The sequence below is a fragment of the Eumetopias jubatus genome, unplaced genomic scaffold (assembly GCF_037043125.1).
Source record: "Eumetopias jubatus isolate StellerSeaLion01/CBP00866 unplaced genomic scaffold, mEumJub1_p1.0 scaffold_13, whole genome shotgun sequence".
Taxonomy (NCBI): domain Eukaryota; kingdom Metazoa; phylum Chordata; class Mammalia; order Carnivora; family Otariidae; genus Eumetopias; species Eumetopias jubatus.
Genome location: NW_028274819.1, coordinates 64,089,138 through 64,110,442, shown reverse-complemented (window position 1 = coordinate 64,110,442; position 21,305 = coordinate 64,089,138). Strand labels below are relative to the sequence as shown.

General features: G+C 38.0%; 1 protein-coding gene across 1 annotated transcript in view; it reads left to right on the top strand.

Annotated features, from left to right (window-relative positions):
- Positions 1-6,115, top strand: part of RAB30 (RAB30, member RAS oncogene family) — a 78,732-nt gene extending 72,617 nt beyond the window's left edge. The window contains exon 5 of the mRNA XM_028126765.2: positions 2,928-6,115. Coding sequence (XP_027982566.1) covers positions 2,928-3,178 — 251 coding nt within the window. The 3' untranslated portion in view covers positions 3,179-6,115. The remainder of the gene's footprint in view (positions 1-2,927) is intronic.
- The last annotated feature ends 15,190 nt before the right edge of the window (positions 6,116-21,305 follow it).

Sequence of the window (21,305 nt, the reverse complement as noted above, 5' to 3'; positions counted from 1 at the left end):
TGAGCTAATGCTCTATGCCTGCTCCTGAAAATCCTCTTGCACACTGGAGAATGTTTGTCATGAAGCACTTGAAAGCACCCATCTCAGGACTTGGGCTTTCTTTCTATTCCACAGAAAGCCCCTGAGAACTTGAGTCAAAGCATTATTCCTTGGGATTCTAAGGAAGTGAAATGGAGATTTGATGGGAGATAATTAGTCCATTCAGTATGAAAGAGGCACTGTCTTTAAAAAAAAATCTTTTTATTATGGGAAATTTCAAACAAGCAAAACTAGAAAAAACGGTATCATGAACCCCCATGTACACATCTCTCAGCTTCGACAATTATCAGTTCATGGCCAATCTTATTTTATCTGCTCCCCCTCTATGTTGTCTCCCCTTGCCTTCAGATTATTTTGAAGCAAATCCCAGATGTTGTATTAATTTATCTTTCAATATTTCAGTGTATATCTTCAAAAGAGGATTTTTGAAGAAATAGAAACTAACCACAAATCCATTTACACACCTAAAAATTATTAAGTTCTTTAATAGCATCAAAAATTTAGACAATGTTCAGAGTTCCTTGACTGACTCAGATATTTTTTAAAAATTTGTTCAAATCAAAGATCCAAATAAGGCTCATATGTTCTCATTGGATTTTGTGTCTTTTAATTCTCCTTTTGCCTGTAGGTTATTCCTCCATTTTTTCTCCCTTGGAATTTATTTGTTAAAGCATATGTTTATCCTTCAGAGTTTTCAAGTCTGAATTTTGTTATTTTGCCACCGTAGTATCCTTTGACATATTCCTCCATCACCTGTGTTCCTTGCAGATTTGTAGGTAAATTTAGAGGCCTGGTCAGATTCAGTTTTTTTGTTTTTCCTTTTAGCAAATATACTTCCTAGTTGATATTCTGAGGTACAGTTCTCATAGGACAGCAAGAAAAATGCTTGATTCCCTTTTTTAAAATGAGTTCTTTCCCTAGTATCTTCCAGAAGTAACTACTAAAATTTGTTTATATTTTGAATATTATTATAGATTTAAATATATTCAGTATATTCTAGGCCCTTGCAACTGTTATCATTGATGGTCCAGTTGTTCCAACTCTGAGAGCGGAGCTGCTTCAAATGGTCTCCTAGTCCTTTAGATATGACCTTTTGACAATGACCATCGCTTGCTTTCTGGTGTAAGCGTTCCAGGCACAACTTGTGCGTTTCTTGTCCCAGACCAGGAATTAGCCATTTCTTCGAGAAGCACTGCTTATTATTAATGTGAAGTTACATTTAGAGGCCACAACTAAGGTGATAAGAATCTTCCTTATTAGTGGGTGGTCATTGCTTTTAGGCTTTTCAGTGGACAGAACTAGTGTGTGTGTGTGTGGTGCATTCTGTAGTGCCCACAGGGAGTTATCTATTAGGCTCCACCAAACACTTTGACTGACAAGACTACGATAGGCCACACTTGGCATGACATTCACTTAGATGAATACAGGACAGAAAATATGGCTTCATAGCAGGTCAGCATCAGACATTCCTCTCAGGGGAAGTAATCCTCGATAGCAGTCCACATAGCGGTCCAGGACCTTTCAGGCCAGTTCCAGTATAAGGAAAAAGGCTCATGTCAGGCACCTGATGGACCTGCTGTGACCTAGAAGCCTTAGCAGGGACCAGTCTCTCTTGTAACAACTCCATGGACCTAACTTTCAGGGTCTCTTCAAGTGAAGAGTCCCCCCCACTCAGGGATGCCCAAAGTTGTGGCTTTCCACTAGACGTTTAGAATTCATACATAGAATTCCCAGGCCAGATGGAATTTATCAGTCAGGGGTCACTTTTACCATAAGCTGTATTGCCAGGTACACAGTTGATGTACCACTTTTGTCAGGTTTCCAGGAGAACAGAGGTAGAAAAATTTTTAAAGATAAAATCCACCATGAATTATTCACAGTGATATTTCCATTTATAATTCAGGACTGTAAAAATTTTACTTAACCTCATTAATCGAGATTCTCTATTTCCTTTTTCTCATGCCCCAAATCTCAGACCCAGTGACACTAGCACAATTAACTCATTTGCTTTATCCCCTAAAGCCCACAGAGCAGCCTTAGAATAACAGTTCTCATACTGCCCCTGACAGGATGATTACTGTAACAGTTCAAGATGTTTTCTTTCAGGTCTTTTTGTCCTTAGAGTATATACCACTGAGGACGCATGGTTAAAATCCTAGATCTTGAACTCACTTGGAATAGTTCCTCTCTGTGTGGTTATGCCATTTCATGATAAACAGGTTCATTTGTTTCATTTTGCTTTTCCATTGGTAGGGGTTGCTTTTTAAATTTAGTTTTCTATTAATCATATAGTTGTAACTGTATAATTATGTGAAACATTTAGAAGATTCTGAAGTCAAATCTATTAGGACAAGGTATATTTAGAGAGGTCGAGTTTCTGTCCCTCCCTATCTCCTCAACCTTGTTCCTTTCATGGGTAGCCATTATTTTTAAAACTAAAATGTTGGCTTATTCTCACATCAAGAAAATAAAGTTTGTGAATGTGCATGTGTGTATTTTTTTAATCCCTTTTTCTTAGACAGTTGTATGTTCTATACCTTTTATGTGTTTTGCTTTATTTGCTTAACAGTATATCCTCATGTCTCATTCCGTGGCAGTATATGGAGACATTCCTCATTGGTTTTTACCGAGGCAAATCACTGCATTGCACAGATGTACCATACTTCATTCAAGCCAGTGCCCAACTGAGGGGCATTTGGGTTGTGTCCAGTTCTTTGCCATTACAAATGACATTGATATCTTAAACATTCCAGTAATCACAGCCACATTTGCTTTGCTTTACTTGCTCATGTGTCTGATTTGACTTCAGATATGAAATTGAATTTTGATGCTTCCGAGCCTGTACAAAGTCCAGTGATGTTTCCTTCTTTGATTTATCCCTGTTCTAGGAAACAAGATTGATCTGGCTGAAAGGAGAGAGGTCTCCCAGCAGAGAGCTGAAGAATTCTCAGAAGCTCAGGACATGTATTACCTGGAGACCTCAGCCAAGGAATCAGATAACGTGGAGAAACTATTCCTTGACTTAGCGTGCCGCCTCATCAGTGAAGCCAGGCAGAACACACTTGTGAACAATGTATCCTCGCCCTTACCCGGAGAAGGGAAAAGCATCAGCTATTTGACTTGTTGTAATTTCAACTAAAGGCTGAGGCAAGGAGAAGTGAAAGGAATCAGCAGCTGCCCCAGTGGGCCCCCAAATTGCTGGGGGAGATCTGGTGATGACTATGGCTCCCGCTCTCAGACCTTCTGACTCCTGTGGGATCCAGGCTTACAAAGCATGGCAGCCCAGAGGCTTTGTCCGCAGGCCAGCATTTAGCAGAACATATAATGGTTTCACCCTTTTGCAGTCAGGAGTTGGAGCAAGGAGAACATTGCACTAGGCGCTCCATGATCTGCAAAGCATGTTGCTTTTGTTCTTTCTTTCTTTTTTTTTTTTTTAAGCAGGTAAAAGCGCATTCCTGAACAGTCCAGGGGAAAATGTACCGTAGGGAGATCCCTCCTGCACGTCAGTGGGTGCATGTGGGGGCTGTGCTTTTGGGCTTCTGGGGGCCCTGGCTTTCTTGTCTACCAGATAAACCCAAACTGGGGAGGCCAAGTACTGCCTCTGGGGTGTGTGTCGATGACTCTATGGAGACGTTGAAAAGTGTTATTTCTCTTGTCCACAGGCACTTTCAAGAACTTTGCGATGTAAAAATGAAACCTTTTCCCATGACCAACAGTAACCATCACTGGTTTAATAATATATATAAGCTCCATGACTCCTTTTGGTGCTAATGAGTCCACTCTTTCACAGACCAAACATTTTAGTACATTGATGTCCTTAAATGTATTACATTGAAATAAAAAAAAAAAGGGAAGTCCATGAATCAACACTCTTTCTCAAAGTCTCATTACTACCTTTTCTAGGGTGGATTTGTTGGAAAATAAAATACTTTTCCTTTCGTGTTCTTTCCCCTCTAAATCTCTACCATTTTCTTCTTCTATTCTCTCATCTATCCAGCCCTTTAAGTAAATGAAAACATTGGAAAAATGAAAAAAAAAAAGGCTGGTGATATTCTAATATAAAAGACTAGCTCTAAGACATCATGAGTAGTACGAGAAAACAGACCTGATCTGACCCAAATACTGTGGATGAATGGACTGCGATGCAGAGTTCTAAGCAGAGCACAGTCCTTGATAGCAGGTGACATCTTTTACTTCCTGGTACTATCCATCTTGGACAGGCCAAGGCTTAGAATTTTGTACATGTTTTTGGTATGACAAGTGACAATAGCAACAGATGAAAAGTCTCATGAACCATTTTTGTATCTTCAGTAACCTTAGAAAAATTCTGCTTGTGGAAGCAGGTGGAGCTGGCATTTGTCACCTCCTTCATGTAGTGATGTTACTCTCAGACTCACGACCATACATTCTTTCCTATTTCCTTTTCTTTTCCTTTCTCTCCTGTCTCCCCATTCTTTCCTGTCTTTTCCTCCTTCCCTTTATATGCATGTGTTACTGCAAATCTCCAATTCAAATGGAGGTGTATATGCCTTTACTTAGCCAATTTTAAAACAAGACTCGAAATGGAAGATGTGCTGCTGGATACATGTTACTAATTTCTTTAGTGCCATACTTTGATGCCTTCCAATTTGTTCACTGATATAAATGCAAATTGGGGAAATAATTAAACCTGTACGCTGTTGATGCTGTTGGATGTTTCTGTAGCTTGCCGCTTGGTATCACTGAGGGATGCATAATGGAATAAGGGCAGGATATGCAGTTCTGTTGTTGTAGATGGTGGCAATCTCAGTCCTGATACGTTGATGTTTGAAAGCTGTTTAATTTTAAAGAAATGAGGCGCATAAAGATACGATATCGATAAAGCATCTCCAGTGTTCCTCTAGCAGATTTCAGAGTGACTCATCTCTTGTATACAGATTATACGTATTGTATAAGGGATTGATACTTTTGGTTGGCTTCACTGTGTTTGTTCTGATCCTATGGGTGAGAGAAAGATATCCTAGTAGTTTGAATTGCTTTTATTTTGAATCTGTTTCTGCAGGAAAGAAAAATCATTTTAATAAACACCAACCAAAATCATTTATAATAATTGTTGCTTTTCCCTCCCTGTTTCTCCACTAAGCCAGCAACTATAAAAGTTTTCAGAAAACAAGTTGATCAAGGTGGGAAGAAGAACTTGTCTGTTTAAACTGTGAGGAAATGTCCATAGGTTTAGATTTATTGTCTTTCATTTAGGGCAAAAATCCAATATCCCATATCATGACCTAACATCCACAATATCCCATATCATGACCCAACATTTCCACAGCAGCAAGCATGTTGAAACTAAAGCTGCTTTGTGAATGTAGACTGTTAGGTTGGACAAATTTAGTCATAGAACAACAGCTTCTAGAATCGCTCTTGCATTCTGAAATTCTTATTCCCTAGGGCCCTAGGGAATAGGCCATACTCATAAGGGGATTAGAAAATTCTGCTCTTGGTCCCTTCCTTCACTGTTATTCCTCGCAGCCTTTCCGTAAGGTACAGTCACCCATCTGTGGCCCATCAGCAGAGATACATGGGAATTTGGAGCTTTTCTCCCCGCCTTAGTTGTGTGAATTCCAGATTAGGCCTTATGGACACTTATTTACTGATACATCTCTAGTTTCAGAACAATCCCTGACCATATTGTAGGTGCTCCATAAATATTAGTTGAATAAATGACTTAGTGCCGAGTAGAGCTTTGCCGGTCACATGGAAATTTCTCAAATAGAACTTGAGAAAGGATACTAATTAAATGTGGTCATCTTAACCTAGACCAGGAACTAAACTCACCGGTTTGCTTACTGGTGGTTATTGCCATGGCAACATTTGCTTAGATGAGCCTTCTTAAATAAAAATGAATTCTTATTCATGGTGGATGAAAAAGAGTTGCTTTCTCATAATTCAGTTTGGCTTGATCTGCCTCACACTGAGTCCGTGTCTGCTTCCATTTTTTTCTTCTTTTAATAAAGTTACTAAATATATGGCAAAACTTTTCCATTTCCAATGAAAATGCATCCATCATATTTATGTCATAGAGTCAGGTTTGGGAGAATCTGTGAAATCATATAGCTCGCTGACATTAATGGTATTTTATTATGGCTTTGTGTAGACTGTATCCTCATAGGATTTTGTGCTTTTTCCTTTACCTATACAAGGCTTTTTATTTCTTTATATGCTTTTGTTATTTCTATTATATTTATATTTAATTTTGATTATGCAGGGCCAGTTGTCCTTTCTGCAGATTAGATTAGGCCATTAGCGTTCCTGGCCTTTCTTTTTCCCTGTCTTTTCTACTCATTTCATGTTACCATCTCTTCCTGAGTAAAGTGGCAAGAGTGTAACTAGAAATGAAAGTCAAATGGATTGATTTGGCAATGTGTCAATTTCTGAAAGAAGGGTAAAAACCACTGGCCAAAATAATATATTTGGATTAGGATTATTTGTTTTAAGCAATTTAGATTTGTTGGAGGGAGGAGGCAGATTTTAACAGAGGACTGGATTCTATTCATGAATGATACCTTTGGAGGACACTGGTGACTTCCAGTGTTAGGTCAATGATTTGCCTCATTTATCTTCTCGGCTATTCCATAATTCTTCCAGATTCAGCATCAAATTTCAGTTAAAAGCAACTATAATACTTCTGAGACTTAACTAGAAATTCAAAACCAGTGAAAAGATGTGTATCTCATTGTTCAGACGAACAGTACTCCACACAAGCAATCTGGTTGAGCACCAATTTTGGGATAAGAGGGGGATGTGCTCTCTTCTCTTTCTTCTTTTCGAATTTCATTTCTGTTCCATGAGTGTATTTGTGTTTAAAAGGAAAGCTGCCTTCCCTTACATTCATCACACTAGGTAGAAAGCATACTGAAAAGAAATGATCATGCCTTCAAACAGCTAATTGATATAGTGACCTTGGAACAAGAGAGATGACACTTCATCTTTCCTAAGCCTGTGATGTTGGAATGTTACAGTCATCTTTGGGAGCTATCCTTTGAAATTAAAAACAAATTGAAGCATAACAAAGATGGTGAAGGAATTTAAAATTTATGACATCTGAAGAATATTTGAAGGATTTGGGGAGATTTAGCCTGGGAAAGAGAGAGGAATACAATTAGTGAATTAGAGCAAGACTCTGGTTCAAAGGGGTGGAATGAGGTCCACTGATTAAAGGCCATAGGGCCACAGATTTGGGCTCTGTGTCAGGGAGAACATTCTCAAAAAGGTGGCTCACCATGGAAGGAGCTGCCTTAGGTAATAGTAACCATCAAACAGACTATATGATGTGGAAAGGATCTCAGCATTGGTTGGAGGTTCGACTGGATGACCTTTTAACTTATGTTGTAGCACTTTGCCTCTCACATGTTCAGTTAAGTATCTCTTGACCTACAGTTAATGTAGGTTTTTTTTTTTTTTTAAAGGTGTTGCTGTTCTGCCAATCCTCCTGGAAGGAGGTTGGTTACATGTTGTTTGGCTAAGAGACTGGTTTGTCATTGTGGCCTAGACTGGAATTGCTTTGTCAGTCCATTCACTGATGTCCAGTTCAAATCACAAACTGGCTCTTGAGTTAAAAAGAAGAAAAGATATTATTTTAATAGAAGTTACATAAAATCATAGAAATTATGTTTTTGTTACTTGCCAAACATGCTCAGCTTAGTGAATAACTGGTATCCAGGATTTCAGACCAGGCATTTTTAGCAGAACAGAATCTTCAGTTAAAGATCTCATAAATGGACCAACATGAAGTTTTGCAGCTTCCATTAGAGATGGACTGGTGCGTTAATGGCATAAAGCAGACCCTAAGATCTATTTTGGCAGAATCTCAAATGACATTTCATTAGTTGGTTTGATTCTCTTGAAAAAACATGTTCTGCAAATTATTTTAATAGAACCAAAGCCAAATTTCTTCATGTAGAAAAAGTAACAAAACATGGGTTTTCAGAAATCAGAGATAACTATAAGCAACACTTACTAATAAAGCCCATGACCACATGAGTCCACCTTCAAAATAACTTGCATCCCTGTTAAGCTGATAGATGGCTTTTCATTAGTCTTTATAAGAAGTCATTGGTCTTGCATCAGTATGGTGAGAAACACTTGAGTTTGGGTAAGACTTTCTTTGACTCCTTTAAATAAGAGGTTAGAGCACAAAAGTTAGCCACCTCTTTAATTGACTTACTTAGGTATATGAGACAAATTCTTACTTTCCCCCTGAATTAGAGCAGAATTTTTGGAGATGTTGTGTCCTAGTTCCTAATGGACTACTTGATGGGTTATAACTTCAACACTTCAAGTAGTGATGTAGGGAGGTGTGTGAAGGGGGAACACCAGGTTAGATATGAGGAGTCCTAGTACTGCCATGAATTAGCTGTATCTTTATGCAAAGTACAATCTCTTGAGCATCAGTTTCCCCATCTATGAGCTAGACTCATTATACCTGTCAGAATTATTGTGAAAATTAGGTAAGATAAATTGAAAGTTAGGACAGTGCTCAGTAAACAGTAGGCAGTCAAATATTAGTTCTTTTCTCCTTAATTAAGGGCAGACTTTGGATGGTCTGATACAAGTATAGATCCTTAGGACAAAACAAAGAACCCCTCTCAACTTCAAAGAAAAGAGCACCATTTCTGAAAGGGCCTTAAAGGAAGTCACTTATTTGATTGATCCATCTTTCTGCCTTTGGGCATTACCGTCACCCAAGAGTCTCTTTATTTCTTTACATATTTCAGGAAAGGCATTCTTGCCCTCTTTCCCAGTGGGCAATTCCAGGGTTGCAAACTCCTCATTATCAGGAAACTTAACTGTATTACTGAAATACCTCACAGTGCAATTTGAACCTCTTCTTGAGCCCATTCTCCATGGGAAGAAAAATGGGCTAATCCTATCTTCTTTTTAAGGGACCATGTTTGCCATTTATTATTGCCCTTTGCCTCATTTTTTTCCTTTAACGACAGTCAGAAAAAGCTCATTGAGGTGATAATCAATCACATTCTCTTGGGGAATGTCAGGCTAGGTATTTATAAACTCTTAGTTTCTTATTAGTATCAGATTTAGATCACAATCTTACTGTTGATTAACTCTTCAATTATCCATGTATTTTTCTTCCTTATATACCTGATAACAAAGTGTGCTTCTGAAGAATTATTCTGGTTGTGTGGTTCTTATTTTCTCCTCTTGGTAAAAATAGAGTCATGAATCCTAGTTTTGTCATCTGCTTTTAGAATTTCATTTTGTAGATGACGTATATTTGATGGACGTAATTACCAACACCCAAATTTAGCAGGGTTTCTTTCCCTTTCTACATGTGCACTGTATTCTAAAATAAAAATTGGAGTACCAAATGCCTAATAAAGCAAAAACTCATGTACAGAATAACACAAGAATCTGGTCTGTTAGGATAATTTATCATTAGTTGAATGGTCCACAGCTTTGTTTAAGGTTATACATTTATGCCTGGATTAAGTAACAATAGCAAAATTTGATAAGCCCTCTGAAAAACAGCTGCTAAACATATAGCTTTCTGGAATGTAATCATTAGAAATATTCTCTTATCCTATACAATTGCAGAATGCTAGTGGAACTTTCTTGTAGGCTATTTGACAATGAATGTCAATTGATTTAAAAAATTTTTTAATCCTCTTATCCCTTTAAGGCATGTTGGGGCTTTCATGTCCCTTTGTGGAAAATTTCAAATGACTGGAATGCTGGCTTCTAATTTCTGCTCACTGAAGTGTCCTCTAGACATACCAGATGGTTGGAGCTCCTTTGATGATATGTAAGGGAGCTACATAAATGTATTTATGTAAATACACTTACATAAATGTAAGTGTGTGAGTAAAGTTGCTGTTTTCAGCAACACACACACACACTCTTCCAAAAAACTCTGCTTTTAAAATTTTCAAATAATAAAGGATTAAGAAGAGATTTTTGATCATCTAAAGGGAAGAAGTTGTGCCCCACATATATTGTTACTATACTTTAGTGCATGACTTTTAGTGTAGGGATGAAATAAAATGCAAAATATATCATTCTGGAGGTCTCAGCAGCTAGTTAAAATATTTAGAGAAGCTGTTTTATGAAGACTTAGAGAACCCCTGATTTCCCCCCTTTCCCTATCTCTTTCCTTTAAAACATGGACCTTTAACATACACATAGTTTTAACAAACATGTTAATCATCAAATCTTATGAACTCAGTTATCAATATTTGGCTGGTTTTAAGCATAGGCTCTCAGTAATATCTGAATACACCAGTATATGAAATCTAACTATCTGATTCAACACAGGCATAATACTTGGTTTTAAATGTTAATATGCAGCACACTGTATTGTCCTGTGTTCATGTATTTTGTTTGTTTAATAAAAAGCCCGTTAGAAATATAAGCCCATAATGACCTGAGTGCACTTAGCTGAAAACACTCTATAAAGGTGATTGTATGAAAACTTCAATCAGCATTAAAAAGGGGATATCAGAAACAGAAACGTGAAAAATTCTTTAATGAAGTTGCATCCCTCTTTTTAGAATTAAGATATAATTCATACACAATTCACCCCTTTAAAGTGTTCAATTTGGTGATTTTAGTATTTTCACAAAGTTGTACAACACTCACCACTATCTAACTCTAGAACATTTTCAGTATCCCAAAAAGAAACTGTACTCGTTAGCAATTACTTCTCCACCCTCTCCCCCAGCATCTGGTAACCACTAAACTTTCTGTTTCTGTGGATTTGCCTATCTTGGACATTTCATATAATATGTGATTTTCTGTGTCTGACTTCTTTCACTTAGCATAATGTTTTCAAGTTTCCCGTTGTACCATGAATCAATATTCTTTTTATGGCTAAATATTCCATTGTGTGTATATTCCAGAATTTACTTGTCCATTCATCAGTTGATAAACATTTGGGTTGTTTCCATTTGGGGGTTGTTATAAATAATGCTGCTATGGACATTTGTGTACAGATTTCCTGTGTGGGTATATATTTTCACATCTCTCTTAAAAGCGATTAGTCTAACAAATCATTTGTGTTCACTTAAGCAGAACCTCTTAAAATCCCACTTGGAGAATGCAACTTACAATCTTAGGTCAATTGGTCAATTAGAGGACCCTGAATAATGGCTAACTTCCCAATATGTCCATAGGAATCTTTCTATGAGCCTACCATTTATATATGATAATCAATTTCATGAAGACTGTTTGTCCTGTAGAAATTGAGCTGTCATCGCATAGAGAATTTCTAAAGTCCTCTGCATTGTTTCAAGGGATAGCTACAAACCATGTTGGAAAGGAGTACTCATTCAATCTTCTAGGATTCAATGAAGGAGCACTTTTAATATATCCTTTACATATTGACTGTCTTTAAAGTTTGGGTTTTCCATCTTGAAAAAAGATTGTCAAATCGCCAAACCACCTGACTGTCCATTGTAGCTTAAGTTTTTATTAAGAAATAATTCATACTGAGAGTAAAAGTAAAAAGAATGTATTTTGTGTGCAAAGGATGAATGTATTAATAACTTTTTATTTGTAAAAATTTTTTAAAAAGATGAATGGAAATTGCGTTCTCATGTACTTGTATATAAATAAACATTTCCTGTTACCCACATGTGGAGTATCATATGCCATCAAAGTAGGTAAAAGTAAATAAGCTTTAAGTACATGAATGTCCTTCAGCATGAGGTGGAATGTGCTCTGAATTTGGGCACCTGAGTTTGTTTATGCTCTAATTGGCTCTCCTCTGTAAAATAAGGGACTAGATTAAATAATTTTAAGGCCTTCTGATTATAATACTAAATAAGGCTACTCTGCTATATTCAGGATAGTAAAGTTACACGCTAATTATTTCTAATGGCGAGAAAGATGCTTTATCTGAAGATACAGTGGAAGGAGTATTACACTGAGAAGCAGGAGACATAAATTCTAATCCCAGTTCTGACACGGACAAGCTGTGTGACTTTGGGCTAATCACTTAATTTCAAGCCTTAATTTTCTCAACTACAAAATACACAGTAGATTAGATATCTCTAAGGTCACTTCATCTAAAATACATTATATGGTTCTATATTCTTTAGAGACATCACTTAAGATCTTATCTTTCACAATTAGGAATGAAACTACTTACTCATCACTAATAAGGTATTTGTTCATTCACCCATTCATTTATTCACAATTTACTAGCATATGCTATAGGGCAGGTGTAGGAATCTGTCCCCACATGTTATGGCAGGAGTCATGGATTTGTTCTTTTTCTTGAAATTCATCCCCTCTCCAATCCTTTCCTCTTATCCTCTGTGTTGGGACATTCACTTGAAAAATGAGTGTCTTGGATTAAGAGTGAGTACAGTGGCATGGAACCTGGTAGAGTTAAGAGGATAATAAAAGAATCAAACCTGATTTTGGGCTCCCTGACAAGTCTTCTGAGCATAGGCAATCTGTAATCTTACTTGACATTATCATTTAGTGTTTATAAAATATCGGGCTTTACAAAATCACTTACTATAATTTTATGTTATTATCTAATTACAGCTTTTCTACAGTTGGTATGAGACTTATTTTTGCTATTTTAGCACCTTCATTAAAAAGATGTTTTGTTTTTGAATTTCTCTCCTGAATATACAGGCTGTGGTTTAAAGTACTCTATTATTAATATTAATTTGAACCATATGAAATTTGTTAAGTTAAAACCAGTCAGGTATGACAATTTCATATCATTCTAATCTGACCTAGTATGCTGTAAACTGCAAAGTTTGAGAGGCAAATACTACTAGCTAGAGAAATTTTGACTCTTATGTATGTGTGGTTTTTTTAAAGATTTTATTTATTTTATTTGACAGAGAGACAGCAGAGAGGGAACACAAGCAGGGGGAGTGGGAGAGGGAGAAGCAGGCTTCCTGCTGAGCAGAGAGCCCGATGCGGGGCTCGATCCCAGGACCTTGGGATCATGACCTGAGCCGAAGGCAGACGCTTAACGACTGAGCCACCCAGGCGACCCTCTTACGTGTTTTCATTCTATTTTGCTTTTTCCCACTAAGGAAATTTGGACAAGTTATTTCACCTTGAACATTGTTTTTTTCCATTAATTCAATGGGATAAATTGCAAATTTGAATAGGATTTTAAAATACGTGTGCATGTACAAATAATCAGATCATTGTAAGTATGAATGAGGTTTATTCTCCCAATATCTAAATGCTTAGATCATTGTGCTTCTCATTTGGGGAATGTAATGCTTCAGGTACAGAATTCCTTGGCAAATTGAAAGTGGTGTTTTGAAAAACTTTGAGGATAACTATCCTTAATTGACTCAATTATTCCACATCTGCTAACAGGCAGACTGTACCTCATATAAGCTATCTATATACCGCAAAACACATCTGCAGCTGAGAGATGAAACTGGGAGCTATGTTTAAACCACAGTCATGTGCTTGTGTTTTTGGCCAGGTGCTCACCTCTGAATATCTCAATAACTGAAATATCTTATTTCCATTACTTACTTGCAGGAAACCACATGTTATTAACATAAGACAGACTATCTAAATTTTCATACTTGGAATTTATTCACATTTCCTAGAAAATAGTTATATTTTCAATCTAGATAAAAATAAGCTTGAAGAAACAGGCTAGTCTGACTTTGATCTTAGAGATGAAACCACAAGAACTAACAACTATATGTGGCCTGACATTCTACAAAGTTTAGAGATGCTCATATTCACATTTAATCCTCATGGTAACCTTGTGAAGTACTTTCTGCAGCTGGAGTAGAAAGTACACAAGTTCTGATGGAAGATAAATGTTAAGACCCTGGTTTGAACATGGGAAGCATTCCAAACAAAAGGAATGAAGAGTAGAAAAGCTTTAAGTCAAAGTATCTGTATTGCTTGGGGCAAGTTACTTAGCCTCTTTTTATCTTGCTTTCCTCATTATAAAATGAGGATCTCAATGCTTCAATTATTTGTCAAGCACCTGCTATGTGCCAAGAAGTGTTCTAGTCACTGAAACTATAGCAGTGAACAAAATATAAAAACTTACTTTAATGGAAATTAAAGCATGGGAAGAATAGAAAATAAAGAAATACATAGTAATGTCAGATGGTGATAATTACTGAGAAGAAAATAAACCAGAGCAAGGGAGAGAAGCAGTGATGGTGGAGTGTCAATCTTTTATACAGGTGGTTAAGGAGAGGCCTCATCGATAACGTCATTTGAAAATAGAGCTGAAGTAAAAGAGGGAATGGTGTGTCTATTTTGGTGAAAGTGTTCTAGGCAGAGGGAACAGAATATATAAAGGCCTCAAGGTGAGAGAATTCTAGTATGACTAAAGCACAAGGAATGAGTGAGTGTCAAGGGGAGATGAGGTTTGAGGGGAGTGGTGATATGGATCATAGCAGCCTTGGGAAGGTTTTGAGTAGAATAGTGATTTGACTTATATTTTAACAGGACCACATTGCTGCTGTGTTAAGAGTAGATTATATAAGGGTAAAGGTAGAAGCAAGGAAACCATTTGGAAGATGATTGGTATAATCCAGGAAAAGAAGATGACTTGGGCCATATGAGTAGATGTGGAGATTGTGGGAAGTGTTCATATTCTGGCTATATTCTATTTAACCGTTTTCTTCAATTGAGGTATAATTGACATATAACATTAGTTTCAGGTGTACAACATAATATTTGATATGTGTATTTATTGTGAAATGAATACGACAATAAGCCTAGTTAACATCCTAAACACACATAGTTAACATTTTTTTTGGTTGTAATGAGAACTATTGGATTTTTTATTATAGAAAATATCAAACGTAAAGTAGAAGAGTATAATGAACCTCCACGTACATACACATCACCCACCTTCAACAATCATCAGCTCATGGTCAATCGTGTTTCTTCTATATTCCCACTCATTTTCTCCATTCTATATTATTTTGAGTCAGGGCCCATACATTATATAATTCCATCTAGAAATATTTCCATATGTATCATTAAAATATATGTTTCAAAGACAATCACAATATCATAATCATATCTAAAAAGTTTTCTTTAAAGATTTATTTATTTATTTTAGACAGAGAGAATGGAGTGAGCAAGCAAGCGTGGGGCAGAGGGAGAAAGAATCCAAGCAGACTCAGAGCTCAGTGTGGAGCCCATCTTGGGGCTCGACCTCACGACCCTGAGATAATGACCTGAGCTGAAACCAAGAGTCAGAGGCTGAACCGACTGCGCCACCCAGACACCCCAATATCTGATATGTTTTAAATAGTTTTTTAAAATACTTAAACATGGATTCTGTATGTATTTGAAAGATCGAGCCTACGGGTCTTGCTCAAGGTTTAAATGTAAAGAAAGAAGAGTCAAGCATGACTGCAAAGTTTTTGGCTTAAGCTCCTGGGAGTGTTTCACTGACATTTGCTCACATGAAAAACACTGCAGGAGGAGCAGTTTTGGCGGGTAGGGTGAACCAGGAGTTTGGTTCAGGATGTGTTGAGTTTGAGATGTCTATTAGATATCCAAATAAGAGATATTAAGTTGGTAGTTGTAGATATGTGCCTGAAATTTGGGGAGAGATTAGGCTGGAGATAGAAATTTGGGAGTCAGTAATATGGAGATAGTACTGAAAGCCTTAAACTGACATCATCAAAGAAGTTAGTGTAACTGAAGAGACCTGAGGACTGAACCCTGGGACACGCCAACATTTAGTTAGGGATAGGAAAGAACCAGCAAAAGAGACAGAACGTATGACCAGTGAAACAGGGAGAAGAGCAGTGTTCTGAAAATATTCCAAGGAGCTGTGGTCAATTGTGTCAAATGCTGCTGATCTGTTGAGAAGGATGAAGAGTAAGAGATGACCATGGATTTAGGAACATGAAATTCATTGGTGACACTATTATTTTAGTGGAGTGATGGGGATGAAAGAATGCCTTGCATGAGTTCAGCAGAAAAAGAAGAGAGGTAAAGGACAGTGACTATGGAATAAATTCTTCTAAGGAGTTTTTGCTGAATAAGGGGTGTTGAGGAATGTGAGGCAAGAAAACTTTTGTTTTTAAAGCAGGATATATTAGTGCTGATGGGAATGATCATGGAATGATTCATGATATAGGAGAGGAAGACAGTATCTGGAGAGGTGTCCCTGAGTGCACAAGGGGAAGAATTAACTTTGAGTCATCACAAGACACTTCATATAAATGAGCAGGAAGGAATGCAGGGTCTCTGGGCACCTAGGTGTATGAGTGAGACAGTGAGAATGTGAGATAATATACATGAGTACCTAACACATAGGAGGCATACAAATGTTAGTTCTCTTCACTGGGGGCTTTTTTTTTCTTTTTTAAGATTTTATTTATTTGACAGAAAGAGAGAGTGTACAAGCAGGAGGAGCAGCAGAGGGAGAGGGAGAAGCCGACTCTCCACTGAGCAGAGAGCCTGATGCGGGGCTTGATCCCAGGACCCTGGGATCATGACCTGAGCTGAAGGCAGACGCTTAACAGACTTAGCCACCCAGGCGTTCCCGGGAGGCTTTTTTTTTTTTTTTTTTAAGAGTTAATGCTAACAACCTAGAGCCACAGATAGCTGTTTTTACTAATTAATGGGTCATGGAGAACAGAATTAGGTAGCTTTAAAAAATTATGAAAGGCAAAATGTAGGTGTAATACTGATACATGTGGCATATTGGTTAGGATTACTTGGCTATATAAAATTAAAAAAAGAAAGAAAAAACAAGACAGGGTTTCTTTTTCTCATGTGAAATAAGTCTAGAGGTTGGCAGCCTGGGGCTAGTACTGTGGTTTCATGGTGTTGTCAGTGGGGTATCTCTCAACTCTGGCCTCTATAATTTCAAGACAATGTATTGTCTAAGATGGCTGCTAGAGCCCTAGCCATCATGTCCCTGTCCCAGCAATGGGAAGGAAGAAGGAAGAAGGGCTTGATCCCTTCATTCCATGTAGACTTCTTGGAAGTTCCATGCAACACTTCTATTTATAGCTCTCTGGCCAGAACTTGGCCTGCAAGGAAGGCCGAGAAACAGTCTTTCAACAGAGTATATTGTTCCCTTAGTAAAATAGGGGTTTTATTACAAAGGAGGAAGCAGAGAACTGATATCAGGGTAGACCTTAGCACTTGTGGGAAGAGCATGGTTTTATAGATAAAACTCCTGTTTGAATTCTGGCTCTACCATATACTGATTATGACCTTGAACAAGTTACTTTATCCCTGTGCCTCAGTTTTCTCTTCTCTAAAACTGAGCCAATACCACCTACTACATGCTATTCTGAGGATTAAATGAATAATACAAATAATGTGCCATAGTGTTTGGCATAATAATAGGCACATAAGTGATACTACCATGAAATAAAAAATTAGTCAACTAGCAGGCCCCTAAGATATACGGTCTTAGTCTTTTCAGGCTGCTTTAACAAAATACCATAGACTGAGTGGTGTATAAAAACCTAGAATTAAAGATTTCATTTTTAAGTAATCTCTGCAGCTAACATGGGGCTCAAACCCACAACCCCAAGATCAAGAGTCGCATGCTCCACCAACCCAGCCAGCCAGTGCCCCAACACCAGAAACGTCTCACAGTTCTGGAGGCCAGGAAGCCAAAGATCAAGGTGCCTGTAGATTCCATGTCTGGTGAGGCCCTGTTTCCTAGTTCATAGATGGCTCTCTTTTTACTGTGGCATGACAGAAGTGAGGGAGCTCTCTGTGATCTCTTTTTAAGGTTACTAATCCCATTCATGAGGTCTCTACTCTCCCGACCTCATCACTTCCCCAAAGCTCCACCTCCAAATACAATCACATTGGGGATTAGGTTTCAACATATGAACTGAATATTAGGGAGGGCACGTGTTGTGATGAGCACTGGGTGTTACACACAACTAATGAATCGTTGAACACTGTATCAAAAACTAATGATGTACTATATGCTGGCTAACTGAACATAATTAAAAAAAAGAAATAAAAATATCACATAAATTATGGGCACCTAGGTTGCTCAGTTGGTTAAGCAACTGCCTTCGGCTCAGGTCATGATCCTGGAGTCCTGGGACTGATTCCTGCATCGGGCTCCCTGCTCGGCAGGGAGTTTGCTTCTCCCTCTGGCCCTATGCCCTCTTGTGCTCTCTCTTTCTCTCTCTCTCTCAAATAAATAAATAAAATCTTTAAAAATAAAACAAATCACAAATTAAAAAAAAAAACCTAATTCAATCTATAGCAGATGCTGAAGAGTTCAGGTTGTTGGCTGCTCATTACAGGTTTAATGTTAGAGGAACTGTATCAACTTCAAGGAGAGTTGGAACACACTGTCAAAGGCATTTGTTGACTCCAGTTAATGGATTGAAAATGACTTATGGTCTTTGGGAAAGGATTATAAACATTCATTAGCTTTATACTTTTATAAACTAAGGGTGCATGGTGTAATTCCTAGGGTATATACAAAAAGAAACAGCATTTAATTTCCAAACCTAGAAGAAAAACAGGAATGATAAAAAACAAAAAACAAAACAAAACAACAACAACAAAAACCAACCAGAAAAGAAAGGAGAAGGAAACAAACAATGAATAGGCAGGATAAATAAGAAGTATGAAAGAAGATAAACCCAAATGTATTTTGGTTACATTGCTAATGGACTAAATGTTCAGTTACAGGACAAAGATTCTCAAACTGAACAACACAAAACCCAACTAAGAGTTTTATAGGAAACACATCTAAGACATAAAGATCTTTTTGATCTGGGAGATCAAAAAGAAATGGAGAACAAACAAAACCCCAAAACCTCTTGCAAATACTAACCAAAACAAAGCTAATATAGTATAGTAATAACAAGTAGATATTAGCACATAAAAGCGTTCATGGTGGGTCACCTGGCTGGCTGTCCATAGAGCATGCAACTGGTGATCTCGGGGTTGTGGGTTCAAGTCTCATGTTGGGTGCAGAGATTACTTAAAAAAAGAAAAAAGCGTTCATGGTGATGAAATGAGCTTTTCAAGATGGACTTTTCAGTCTATCGGGAAGATAAAAAATTGAATTTGTGCCTAATAATGCAAACAAAAAAAAAACCCACTAAAGTGCAAAACACATTCACAATCATAGAGGGAGATTTAAAAATACCTTCTACGATAATTGATAGAATGGGAGAAAAATCAGTACAAATAATTTGAACACGATGAACATATCTAATATATACATACAAAATACTGTGTCCAGAAACTGCAGGATACATGTTCTTCTCAAGCATACATGGAACCTTTACAAAAACTGACTATAGATGGGGCCACACAACAACTCTCAACAAATTTCAAAGGACTGAAATAATAGAGTAACTTTTCTGACCACAGTGTAATTTAGGTAGAAGTCATTCATAAAGAGACAACTAGAAAAAAACCTTATGCTTGAAAACTAAGAAACACATTTGTAAAAAACTCATGGGTCAAATAAACCACATGGAGATTATTAAACATTTTGAACTGAATGATAACAAAAATACTAACATACAAGTGTGATCTCAGGAGAAAGTCTAGACAGCCAGACTTTGGATTAAACAGCCTATGGATGTTAACCGTAGATAAGTGGATGAATTCAACCAGAGTACATGTAGAAGGGCCAATAATAGAACACTGACAGGTAACATCTTTTAAAGTGTAGGCAAATAAAAAGGCAAAGACAATAAGGGGAGATGATCAGACAATACTTCCGAGACCCGAGTATACAGGGATCCTGCCCCAGGACCCATGCTTCAGGGAGACTGGTGCTTTAGAGTGCCTTCCTCAAGATTTTCTAAGTTCTCCAGTTCCTGGGAGTAAGCAAGACACCCTGAGCCCAGATCTAGTCCCACATGGGATCTGGTTGCCAGAAGTACCTCTTAAAATTTTCCAAATTTCACTTTGGTGCCTGGCATAGGTACCATTTCTCCCCTTTGAGGTCCTCTCCAACCCTCTAACTCATGCTAGGTGTGGAACACATGCCCTGAAGAGTGCTGGGTCTCATACCTCTGAAACTGCCTTGGGTCTGAACGGTAGGCCGTTCCTGCTGACTGAAACAATATTTCTTTCCCATGACAGTATGTGATTGGGCTGCAAGAATGGTGCTTTGTTTAGGTGATTCTCCTATTGGACAAACGAATTCCAGGTTCTGGGCTACCAAATGTCACCACTGACTCTTAGAACTGAGTTGTGTGTGTGGGGTGGGGAGGGGCGGGCCCGTGCATTGGCTCTCACCGGTCTGTTTCATCTGTGGTGCCATCTCTGATCTGTAGACCCCAGGCTTGTGAGGGTGGTGGCGGTTGTTCTTTAGCCTGTTCACCTCCTGCCTTTGGCACTAGGGAGATCACCTTACCGCTTTGCAAGTTCTGCACCTTGTGTCAGGCCAGGCCCTTCTCATCTGAGGCCTTTTAGGACTCTTGCTCCACAATGCCAATTGTCCCTTCTAATCAATGTCCTCTCTTGTATCTTTTCTTTTTTCTTTAAGATTTTATTTATTTATTTGACAGAGAGAGACATAGTGAGAGGGAACACAAGCAGGGGGAGTGGGAGAGGGAGCAGGCTTCCGCCGAGCAGGGAGCGCAATGCAGGACTTGATCCCAGCACCCTGGGATCATGACCTGAGCCAAAGGCAGACGCTTAACGACTGAGCCACCCAGGTGCCCCTCCTCTCTTGTTTCAATTGATAATGACACTGTGCTCTCCAGGTTTGGACTTAAGCCATACTGAAGGAATGGACATTCCTTGCACAAATGAAACCACTCTTCTTGCTCCACACCTGGGCCTCTTGCCTATTATTCCTGGGTGTGACCAAGAGATCAGTCTAGGAATGCAGTAATTTTAGCCTAAAAAGTTTAAGAGAAGACATGGTTGGAATATGTATTCTATGTTTACGCTATAGTAGTCCAAATGGTAAATATGACCAGAAAATGAATTATTACTCATTTTCCTGCATATTCTGAGTGAGATGTGCATTTCTGGTAATCACCAATGAGGCACGATAATGACCTTGGATAGTCAATAGAAGCCAGTATTCAGTGACACAATGGATGCAACATCATGAGTAATGATGTAGTCAGCGTTAAATAGTTGGTATTAGGGAACTGTAGAGGCAAGAACCATATAGTTCAATACAAACATGTTTTTAAGAGTCATAGCACTGTGAATAACTGCACTCCTATTCTTTTATTGTAGCGGGAGATAGGAAATTAGCCAGGAATGGCATATCTGACAATAAAGAGGATGAAGAGATGGGGCCTATATACTATAAAGAATCTTCACAT